At 45.6% G+C, this 12,096-nt stretch overlaps 1 protein-coding gene across 10 annotated transcripts in view; it reads right to left on the reverse strand.

Moving 5' to 3' along the window:
* abcc3 (ATP-binding cassette, sub-family C (CFTR/MRP), member 3) overlaps positions 1–12,096 on the reverse strand; it is a 59,065-nt gene that overhangs the window by 3,970 nt on the left and 42,999 nt on the right. For 3 of the 10 annotated variants that reach the window (XM_036955670.2, XM_036955668.2, XM_090212201.1), the window contains 9 exons: positions 10,941–11,124; positions 10,161–10,269; positions 8,812–8,968; positions 8,353–8,560; positions 5,309–5,622; positions 3,045–3,244; positions 1,427–1,553; positions 974–1,075; positions 220–366 (listed from right to left, as the gene is read on the reverse strand). In XM_036955670.2, the coding sequence (XP_036811565.1) occupies positions 220–366; positions 974–1,075; positions 1,427–1,553; positions 3,045–3,244; positions 5,309–5,622; positions 8,353–8,560; positions 8,812–8,968; positions 10,161–10,269; positions 10,941–11,124 (1,548 nt within the window). Of the gene's footprint in view, positions 1–219; positions 367–973; positions 1,076–1,426; positions 1,554–3,040; positions 3,245–5,308; positions 5,623–6,564; positions 6,876–8,352; positions 8,561–8,811; positions 8,969–10,160; positions 10,270–10,940; positions 11,125–12,096 lie in introns of those variants that run through there. The other 7 variants (XM_036955671.2, XM_036955669.2, XM_090212202.1 and 4 more) reach the window with 5 other exon arrangements.

Here is a 12,096-nt window from a genome sequence, read left to right on the forward strand (position 1 = left end):
ACACGTTTTTGGTTACTACATGATTCCATATGTGTTATTTCATAGGTTTGATGTCTTCACTATTATTCTACAATGTAGAAAATAGTAAAAATTAAGAAAAACCCTTGAACGAGTAGGTGTGTGTCCAAAACTTTTGACTGGTGCTGTATGTCATGTTTAATGTGCTTGTTTTCCCTCATCAGTCTACAGAATCAAGGCCTGTATGTCTGTTGTGCTCACCTTCTCTCCTCCTTTGACACTGAGGGTGAGGTTCTTAAGGACCAGCTCCAGCCCCTCTCTGTACCTCACACTGTAGTCACTGAACTCTACGTTCCCCTGGGACGGCCAATCAGGCGAAGGCTTCTTGTCCTCCACCTCCCACGGGGCCTAGCAACATACACAATTATACACAACAATAAGCTTGAACGCTACTTGAAATTCTGTCCACATCTGCAGAGGTTTAGGAAGGACAGACACATTTCATAAACAAACACACATGCACATACTGTAGCACAGTGTAAGACTATAAACTCAATCACATGATCAGTAAAGAGGGTGGCATATTTGTTGGGTGTAATAAACAAAGTGGTCTGAAATGTACAGTATACTAGTGCCCAGCCGCCCAACATCAAAGGTAGGCCTTATACGGCACATAATATCCAAGATATAGATGTAGTTACTTTTAGTCTTTTATGGTTGTGAGTTTGATTTGGCAGCCAAACAGTCAAAGGAATGTGTAAATTCCAGATTTTTTTAATGGATTATTTTCCTGGAAAACAGCATGAACAATGTTTCTCTATTAAGAGCAAATAAAACACACTTCAAGTGCCAATTTATGAGAGACAAAAAGGTAGTCAGTAAATAACAGACTGCAGGCCACAACAACATTTCCACTGTCGCTTTGCCTTGTACTTTATGAGCGATTAGACCTGGTTTATTTCCATATGTAATGTACCAGTCTAGTAAGCACCGTGTGGATGCATTTTCTTTGTACCTCAGTCTTGGTCTCAGAGTACTCCTTGACTCTCTCCACGGCTACGATGTTGCTCTCCAGATCTGACGTCATCCTCACCATCCAGTTCAGTGACATGGTCACCTGTTACAAGGAAAACACAGTAGCATGAGAGATGCTTATGGGGGGGGAAACACAGTAGCATGAGAGATGCTTATGGGGGGGGGGGGGGGGAACACAGTAGCATGAGAGATGCTTATGGGGGGGGAACACACACGCCATTAAGCCATCAGTCTGAAGTGTCCCCACTTGCGTTGCTGAATAGCTAGCTTTCGGTGGGTTCGAGCCTCGGTATGAGCTCAATTAGGAAGAAGCGGTAGTCGCCAAGCAAGCAGTGTGACGTCCTTAACACGAGCACTACAGAATCACAGTGGCAAGCAATGGGCACCATTTGCAGCAGACAGTTAAACGGACAGTAGATATGTTGTACTGTACCAGTAGAGCGTAGGACACAGAGAGTCCCACCAGTCCAGGGTTGAGCTTGTCTTTCCCGATCACAGCAAACAGAGCAGCAAACAGTACGATGCAGTTCCCGATGAACTCTATACGCACCCCTAACCACCTACACACACACAAGACACAGTTAGAAACCACACTGTGCGTCAGCGCTGCTCTACACAGTAGTTACACTGAACCTGTCTATGTAAATATACTGAAGGAAAAAAATGAAACGCAACATGTAAAGCTCAGGAGGTTGGTGGAACCTTAATTGGGGAGGACGGGCCCGTGGTAATGGCTGGAGAGGAATCAGTGGAATGGTATCAAATACATCAAACATGGTTTCCATGTGATTGGTGCCAATCCATTCGTTCCGTTCCAGATATTATTATGAGCCGTCCTCCACTAATGTAAAGTGTTGGTCCCATATTTATGAGCTGAAATTAAATAGAATTGTCCATATGCCCAAAAATCTTCTCTTTTTTAAATTGTTTACATCCCTGTTAGCATTTCTCCTTTGCCAGGTGTACCTTGTGCTTGGGACAATAAAAATCCACTAAAATGTGCAGTTTTGTCACAAAACACCACACATGCGTGCAATTGGCATGCTGAGTGCAGGACTGTCCAACAAAGCTGTTTCCAGATAATTTAATGTTCATGTCTCTACTATAAGCCACCTCCAATGTCTTTTTGAGTATTTGGCAGTACGTGTCCAACCAGCCTCACAACCGCAGACCATGTGTAACCACACCAGCCCAGGACCTCCACATCCGGCTTCTTCACCTGCGGGAACATCCGAGACCAGCCACTTGGACAGCTGATGAAACTAAAAAATATTTTGGTCTGTAATAAAGCCCTTTAGTGGCGAAAAACTAATTCTGATTGGCTGGGCCTGGCTCCCCAGTGGGTGGGCCTATGCACTCCCAGGCCCACCCATTGCTGCACCCCTACCAGTCATGTAAATTCCATAGATTAGGACCAAATGAATGTATTCCAATTGACTGATTTCCTTCTATGAACTGTAACTCAGTAAAATTGTTGAAACTGTTGCGTTCATATTTTTGTTCAATATACATTACCATGCAAATACATTGATTAGATACAGTATTAGGAGCACTTATTGTAAAGTGGGACACTCATGTTTTATGTACTTTGCGATGGAACGTGTATGTGTGCTTGTTGAGCATGCTTTCAACATGAGCACCAGTCAGTGGCTATGTTCCAATTCTCAAAATCCAATGGACAGACAAATACTGTACCGTCATTTTGAAGAGAGAATCCTAGCACCCTTGGGACTTTTACCAAGACCCTTCAGGGCAGTAGCCAAAAAAGGGAGCGAGGAAAGGAAGCAAATGAAGAATTTTATATTGGAGCCATTTAGCAGACGCTCTTATCCAGAGAGACTTACAGGAGCAATTAGGGTTAAGTGAATTGCTCAAGGGCACATCAACACATTTTCCACCTAGTCAGCTCGGGGATTCAAACCAGCGCCCTTTCGGTTACTGACCCAACACTCTTAAGGCAAGGCAACCTGCCGCCCCAAAGACAATTGGAACACAGCCGCTGTCCTCCAGAGTCCATAGTGAATGTACAGTAAGATATAGACACCACCTACCTGTTGGACACTATACCAGGGTAGTAACTCTTCTGGTTCTCATCCACCTTCATGTCACTCATTAGTACAAAGGCATCGTGTCTGCAGTAGGCTCTGATGACACTAGAGCCAGTGACGGTCTCAGAGAAATGGGAGTATATAGGAGACCTGCTGACCGACTCCAGACGCTTTAACTGCCGAGATGTGGCCACATAAAATCTCTACAGCCGTGGGGAAGAGAGACGAACAACGCATTATATAGTAACTGAACACGGGGATACAAGCTGTGACAGTAAGCAACTAGGAAGAGCACACTGCAGTAACACACTGTAAGGTCTGGGTTCACAAAACATCTGCAGAGTTCCTTTGACAGACTAATAGAGTAATAGATTCATTTCATAGTGATAGATATATTTAATAGTCATATTTAGCTAGCGTTTACATTAATTATGATAATGCCAGTTCTTGAACTCTGCGGATACTCTTTCCACCCGGCCCAGTCTACGAAATAAGGTATATTTAATTTGATTATCAAATCAATGTATAAATCATCCAATACTAAACACATTTGATTACACTTGATAAAATCAACACTTCAATGTCCATTAGTGCTTAAATGCCATCATAATATTGCAGTGTACGTACGGGTTGGCTTTTAAACACTAACACATCATTAAAGGTCAAATTCACACATATAGAATAATTAAAGTCCCAGTGAGTAAGAAATAGCCCTTTTTTCAATGATTGAGAGACACACGGAGAAGGTAAATAAAAGACAATGCAGATAAATCAAAAAGGAGAAGGAATATATGCGGGTGTTAGATCATGGCGACCCAGTCAACAGCGCTGCAGTTCCAGGTAGCGGACATCTCACAGAGGCACATGTGAACACACAGAACCCTGCTTACATTCACTATATAGAGCCCAGCCCGATCAATGCTTTTTTGGGGGTCAGATTCTGATTTATTAGGGGACAAAACATACCGATATGTCTTACTCACTGAATTTGCATAAATTGCCATTCAAAAGTGCAATTGTCCAATAACAATGCTTCAAATGTTGATTTCATACGTGACAAGAATGTATACAAATATGTCCCCTCGTTCTGAAAACGGCCACATTTGTTCAGAAAGGCATGAGATTTTTAAAAAATTGGTTAACGGTTGAATTATCATCTGATAACGATAGTGGTAAAAGGCCAATATCGGCCGATAATATTGGTGAACTGATATATCGGTCGGGCTCCAGAAATATATCAGTTTTCCAACTTCTGGAAACTCCTGGAAAGCACAAGCCCCAATGGCCCTCAGCGAAACATCCAAATGCAGATACTACAAACTAAACTATTTTTCGCTCGGGATCACGTAGTCTCTTTAGACCTTCTCAATCAAACTGATTGGAAGGTTGAAAGGAGGTGATTGCTTGTCGATTTCTTCAAATGAAATCAGTGTGCTGCAGGTGCGTGGACATTTCAAACAGATGAAAATCAGATCGAGAGCAGTCATGTCAATTGATGCTCAACACATTCTATCAGTGACCAGCAATTTGAAGAAGCCTTGTGGCTCCTATCAAGTGTCGTAATTTTGTGGGTCAAATCTCCAGACGCAAAAAAAAAAAAAAAACACATTACATTACAAAGCCATAGGGACCTTAAGAAGCCAAATCATCTTAGTGCGTTAGTAGTAGATAGCCAAACAGTTATTCACAACACATGGATGCTAAATGGATGTTGGATGATTTGAAGTTTAACTGATTAGGATGAGTTCTAAACGTCGGAATGAACATTCAGGAACCATGATGACACGATAATGCCTATCCCCTCCCACACACACACACACACACACACAACAGTATTCAATACAGATACCGAACGGCTGCTCACCATCTACCCCCGGTTGTTAACCGGCACGGATTCAGTCAAATTCAAAATTCAGTGCATCGAATTATCATAGTGAAGCCAAGTCAATGGAATATCAACAATCTTGGTTCTAATGCCATATGCTGAGGTTCCACATCCAGATACCTTGGGGTGGTGTGAACTAGAAGAACAGCCGTTCCACACAAACCAAACAACTAGAGACTGGAGCCTTAGCCTACACACTAAACCTCCACTCGCTAGTCTGCTACTGTGTCTACCCACCAAGCAAACCCCACTGCAACACTAAGACAACGAGAATGATGGTCACATCTACCACAGCAAACTGTACACACAACAGCAGCAATCTACCAGCCCACACACACACACACACTGTATTAGAGTTATTAATGAGTTGTGTCCTATTTACCTGGACCCACCAATAGAACACCATTAACGGCACTACGACTAGTAGGAACAGAGGGGTGAGGGCAGAGCATACGATCAGCACATTCACTGTGTACCAGAAAGTGCGCATCCATATATCAATATTGTCTGGGATGTGCGAGTCTATAATGTCCACGTCTTTGCTGAAGCGGTTGAGTACACGCCCCGTGGGGGTGCTCTCGAAGAAGCCCTGGGGTGCCCTCAGCAACCTCTGGAGCATGTGGAGGTGCATGAGTTCGGCTGCCCGCAGCATGCTGTAGGCCTTGGACAGCAGACAGTTGGCCAGCAACAGCACACCTGGGAGAGGGGGGAGGGGCACAGGTGACAACCACACTACTGTTAATTGGATCTTTCTCCCTCCCACTGGTATAGAAGCCTTTGGCAGTATAGAGTAATGACCAAAATATTAACTTCCTGGGTCAAAAACTAAAGGCATTGCATGGAAACCCTGCATACCAATACTCTATAGAGTCGGACAAGAAACAAAAGAACCTCAAACTCTCTAATGTGCGGACGGACACCTGCAGCAGCAGACTACTACTTGCCTTTCCATTCATTCACCACCAGAGGGCAGCAGCACACCAGAGTTCTCATCTTTCCTGTAAGCACAAACCTAAAACCCTCATCTTTAGATCAGGTCTAGGGGGCAACTTCATCCTACGCCACTCTAGCCTAAATCTATGTTCTCCAGCTACAATACATTCGCCACTGTGTCCCTGAGAAGGACGTTGGGTGGTAAAGAAAGCACAGTAGTGTTCTGAGCTCTCAGCTTGATCGCCTCAAGAGGACCAGAGTAAACAAACAAACAAGATCAGCTGAACTGAAGCCTCCTTCACTACTGTGTGTACACAGCACCGGCTGTGGGTGAACCAACCCTGCTGTGTGTGTCTGCGCGTGTGGGTAAACAGGCTGCAGGCAGGGCAGGAAGTGCTATAGGGCCGCTGAGAGGGAGAGAAAGGATGTGAATGCATAGTTAGGGGAGAGGAGACCGGGAGGAGAGCAAATGCTCAACAGATAACAGGAACACAAAAAGCTGCAGAGAAACAAAAAGCCAAAGGTCACAGAAACTGCTCCAACAATCAGGGTGCTGCATGCTGCATTCAGGAAGGTAAACAACCCACTTTGGAAGAAATTGAAATGAAAAGGAGGGGGGAAAAAACAAGTATTACTTGACACCATAAACTCCTGCCCTGGAGAGTAGAGCAACCAACCATTAGCTCTTCAGAACAGAACCAATACCTGGACAAAGATGTATATGAAAGCCAGCGGGGCTATGACCACGGCGAAGATGGGGGTGCTGGCCACTATGACTATCATGGTGGAGAGAGAGGAGAAGAAGGTCCCGAGGAACATGAGAACGGTGGAGGGCAGTGCCTCGTCGATGACGTAGATGTCCTTAGAGAAGCGGTTGATGACCCTGCCTATGGGGGTGGTGTCAAAGAAAGACTGGGGGGTGTGAAACTTGTTGTCCAGGAGGGCATAGTGGAGCTTCCTGGCTGCTCCGATGTTCCCCATGGCCAGGGTGAAGGAGGAGACCATGACCAGGAGCCCTGAGATGGAGGGAGGAGGAAGAGAGGGAGGGAGCGGGGGAGATGAGGGAGGAGGAAGAGAGGGAGGGAGGAGGAAGAGAGGGAGGGAGCGGGGAGATGAGGGGGGAGGGAGGAGGAAGAGAGGGAGGGAGCAGGGGAGATTAGGGAGGAGGAAGAGAGGGAGGGAGCGGGGGAGATGAGGGAGGAGGAAGAGAGGGAGGGTGGAGGAAGAGAGGGAGGGAGCGGGGAGATGAGGGGGGAGGGAGGAGGAAGAGAGGGAGGGAGCAGGGGAGATGAGGGATGAGGAAGAGAGGGAGGGAGGAGGAAGAGAGGGAGGGAGCGGGGAGATGAGGGAGGAGGAAGAGAGGGAGGGAGGAGGAAGAGAGGGAGGGAGGAGGGGAGATGAGGGATGAGGAAGAGAGGGAGGGAGGAGGAAGAGAGGGAGGGAGCGGGGAGATGAGGGGGGAGGGAGGAGGAAGAGAGGGAGGGAGCGGGGAGATGAGGGATGAGGAAGAGAGGGAGGGAGCAGGAAGAGAGGGAGGGAGCGGGGAGATGAGGGAGGAGGAAGAGAGGGAGGGAGCAGGAAGAGAGGGAGGGAGCAGGAAGAGAGGGAGGGAGCGGGGAGAGAGGGAGGGAGCAGGGAGATGAGGGGGGAGGGAGGAGGAAGAGAGGGAGGGAGCAGGGAGATGAGGGGGGAGGGAGGAGGAAGAGAGGGAGGGAGCAGGGGAGATGAGGGATGAGGAAGAGAGGGAGGGAGGAGGAAGAGAGGGAGGGAGCAGGGAGATGAGGGGGGAGGGAGGAGGAAGAGAGGGAGGGAGCAGGGGAGATGAGGGATGAGGAAGAGAGGGAGGGAGCAGGAAGAGAGGGAGGGAGCGGGGAGATGAGGGAGGAGGAAGAGAGGGAGGGAGCAGGAAGAGAGGGAGGGAGCGGGGAGATGAGGGAGGAGGAAGAGAGGGAGGGAGCAGGAAGAGAGGGAGGGAGCGGGGAGATGAGGGATGAGGAAGAGAGGGAGGGAGGAGGAAGAGAGGGAGGGAGCGGGGAGATGAGGGAGGAGGAAGAGAGGGAGGGAGCAGGAAGAGAGGGAGGGAGCGGGGAGATGAGGGATGAGGAAGAGAGGGAGGGAGCAGGAAGAGAGGGAGGGAGCGGGGAGATGAGGGAGGAGGAGGCAGTGGGTTCTGTACGTGTCCGCTCTCATGAATGCAGAGACCCTTTTCAATTTCATTCAAATCAAGCTCACAGTGTTACTGGAAAAGGACCTGAGGTGTTGAGGCCAAGGTCCTCACACAAGACCAACCACTCATAGTTAGCATCATACAGTAATAAAGTAAAACATAAAATTGTCATATACACAGCAAAATCTACAACAACAAAACCTCTTCGGCACAAATGACCCAAACACCACAGACAAATTGTATTCTTGAATACTGAGTACTTTCAGTCATCTTAAGGTGGATAGGTATTGTTATCCTAAAAGGTACTGGACAGCAGGTCTCCTCACCTTGCGCCATGCCCAAAGCAGCATACACCCCCACCCTCATGCTGACATTCTCCTGGGTCACGTTCTGAGCTGCGTCATTGGTCCACTGGCTCAGCCAGACGTTGGCTCCGATGGAGGCAGCACTCTGGCAGCCGTACAGGAAACAGATGAAAAGGGACAGCAGAGGCCCTACTGCCTTGACATACTCCCAGAACACCTTGCTCTTCACCTGAGGACAGGGAGGAAAGGGCAGTTAGAGGTCAGGGGTTAGAGATCAGTGGCTCTAAAGCTTTGGAATACTCCCATAACACCTTAATCTTCACCTGAGGACAGGGAGGAGACAGAGGTTAAAGGTCAGGGGTAAGAGGCCGTACTCTCTCGGAATACACCCGAAACAACTTCACCTGGGGGTAGGAGAGAGTAGAAGTCTACATCTTCAATCAAGTTTACTAAACTATGTATCCCCATAGCTCTACTCACCCTGCCTGTCTCAGCGGTCTCTGCTTGGATGAGTTTCTCCACCTTGGGTAGTTTCTTCTCGGAGTCAGATTCGGCATGCTTCCTCTCGCTGCACAGACGCTTCCGGACAGACCTGCTCTTTGGGTTCTCCAGGTCCCCTGAGATGATGCTGATCTGCCTGCAGGGAGAGAGGAAGTGATTGATCGGTCAATCAATCGTTGTGTATATCATACATTTGAAAAAAGTGCTTGACAGCAACTCAACTCCATAAAATATGACATTTATCTATTAAAAAGAGGTAAAACATACCAAAGAACTTTAAGCTAAATAAACAATCCCTGCATATTAAGCGAGGGCTTGCAATTTGAAACACTGCATTTTTACCAGATAAAATGGTTCAATCAAACAACACTTCAACAAACTTTTCCCCCTGTCAGCTAGAGTGACCACATGTTCCGGATTGTACGGGACAGTCCTGTATTTTGGCCCTTTGTCCCGCAACCAAACAATCATGTCCTGCATTTTATCAAACAAATTACAACGCCACTAATTTACAAAAAAAAATAGGTTGATTTGGCCCATATCTCTGTCAGACTTCCCATTAATTTGATAAGAATTGACATTCCAACCTGTCGCTTTTGCAGTCACATTGCACTTATGACAAGATATATACCATAAGGATGTGGTTCTGATGATGTTAAACACTTCTCCAATCTGTGTTGAGATCTGATATTCTGCGCAGTGCAAGATGAGACGCCAATGTGATATCGCCAACCAATCACATTTGTCAAATTTTCAGGCTAAATTCCAGCGGATAGTTATAACTACTTACAAAAAGTGTGCCTCTAATAAAGAGCTAAACAAGTAAGTCAATAGCTGTATTAGACAGAAAGATGTAAGTTAACTTGTGAGAGTCTCCATGCTCATTAGTTGCTCATTCAACATATTTGCTGCTTCTTCACTCAATCCCGTTTTTAAAAAAGTCTCCCTTCCTAATTGTTGTACATTCCCTGAGACCAACCAGAAACATTTCCTTGGACAAATAATCCTAGATTTTCATAACAACCACACATGGTCTCTCATTTCTGCATCACCACATTTTACATGAGGCAAAAAAGGTGCGCTTCAATTCATTCGCTTAGTGCAGCGGGGAGGGGGATTTTTGTCCGGGGGAGGTGCCCCCGTTGACCCGCAAGTCTTTTTTTAAATGACCCTACTGACACATTTAATAAAAACATTGCAAATTGGCATGCAAAATGTCCGAATTGCCGGAGCAAAATCAGGCATTTTGGCCCGCAACTTTCACAAAGAAAAAACAGAAGAATCCTGGAGGGACTGCCTTATGAACTGTTACAGAGACTTATAAGTACCTTATGAACTGTCTCTTTGCCTCATTGACCACTGGTTCGTTGTCCACCATGTCTGTATGGTTGCTAAGGGCGTCGTCAGGGAAGTTTTCTTCTTCGTCAATCAAAGCCTCTGTGGGTGTTGAGTCACAGCGTTACCGTGGTAATTATGTAGCAGGTATACACACTCCTATAGGTGTAAGGCAGGGACAGCTAACTCTCCTAGAGAGCTACTGGGTATTTAGGGTTTTGTTCCAACCCAACTAACAAACCTGAAACAGCTAGTAGCTTGCACACCCAGTTGCCTTCAAGGACACATGTTGGCACGTACTGGTGTAAGGGGAACAGTGGAACCCCAAGGGGATTAACATCAATAGAATCCGCCCTTCTGCTTTAGCCCTCAAATTCAAATCTGGACCTTGAAGCCAGTTTCACTGCTTTTCTTCATTCTTCCCCTCTAATCAGAAACCAATTTAAACCTGGGACCGGGGGACAGGTCGCTGACTAGTGGTGGCAATTCAGCATGATACATGTCCATTGGGGTGGGGGCAGGGTAAAAATGTCCACTGAGGTGGAGGGTTAATATGATAACATATAACGACACATAAGAAAACATTTGAAGTATTCCAAAGACATGTTCTCACACGATTTCAAGTGACCAAAAACGTATGTGGTTTTCCTTTAAGGGACACTAAGTGGGTGCAATTAATTACCAGGTGGCAGTAGAACAGAAAAGCAGCAGTGCTACAGACATCGTAGGGTAAGATTCAAATACCCCTGTGCTATAGTAACAGGTACTTCTACCTGTTGCCTCGTCCTCCTCGATGATGTCCTCCAGGGAATAGTTCCTGAGGAACTCAGCGAATGCCCCATTCTGTTTGAGCAGCTCTTGGTACGAGCCCATCTCCGACACCCTGCCCTCCACCATCACCACTATGTTATCCACCTGCGGCAGGAAGCTGATGCCGTGCGTCACCAGGATACGCGTCTTGAGAGAAAAGAAAAGAGGATCTGTCATTAAGGCTGGCAATTGCCAGGGACCTCACGATACTTTATTATCGCGATACTTAGGTGCCAATATCTGTTGCGATTCTATACGCTTCACTATTCTATATGTGTTGCGATTCTATACGCTTCACTATTCTATATGTGTTGCGATTCTATACGCTTCACTATTCTATATTGTTATTGCGATTCTATACGCTTCACTATTCTATATTGTTATTGCGATTCTATACGCTTCACTATTCTATATTGTTATTGCGATTCTATACGCTTCACTATTCTATATGTGTTGCGATTCTATACGCTTCACTATTCTATATTGTTATTGCGATTCTATACGCTTCACTATTCTATATTGTTATTGCGATTCTATACGCTTCACTATTCTATATGTGTTGCGATTCTATACGCTTCACTATTCTATATGTGTTGCGATTCTATACGCTTCACTATTCTATATGTGTTGCGATTCTATACGCTTCACTATTCTATATGTGTTGCGATTCTATACGCTTCACTATTCTATATGTGTTGCGATTCTATACGCTTCACTATTCTATATGTGTTGCGATTCTATACGCTTCACTATTCTATATTGTTATTGCGATTCAATACTGAGATTTTATTGCAATTCGATGTTCTAATAAAATCTGCTTAAAACATGTTGACTCACCATTTAAAAAGAAGATGGAGAACAAACTATAGAAGGAGAAATACCTGAGCTAGAGAATTTATATTTGGAGTCATAGAATCTATACAACATCTTCAAAAAGAATAGTGATACTGTCACTTACTGTCATGTTAGTTCAATTATTCTTAGTGTTGCATATGCAGCAGGACAGTGAACATTCAAATATAGGAAGTGACACTCACTATAATAATGAAACAACCAAACACACTACACACCCAAGTCTGTACATAAGTTTCTTATCAGAGCATTAAAGTCGTACATTTG

Source organism: Oncorhynchus mykiss, chromosome 20 (genome assembly GCF_057628025.1).
Source record: "Oncorhynchus mykiss isolate SJ-2025 chromosome 20, ASM5762802v1, whole genome shotgun sequence".
NCBI classification, from domain to species: domain Eukaryota; kingdom Metazoa; phylum Chordata; class Actinopteri; order Salmoniformes; family Salmonidae; genus Oncorhynchus; species Oncorhynchus mykiss.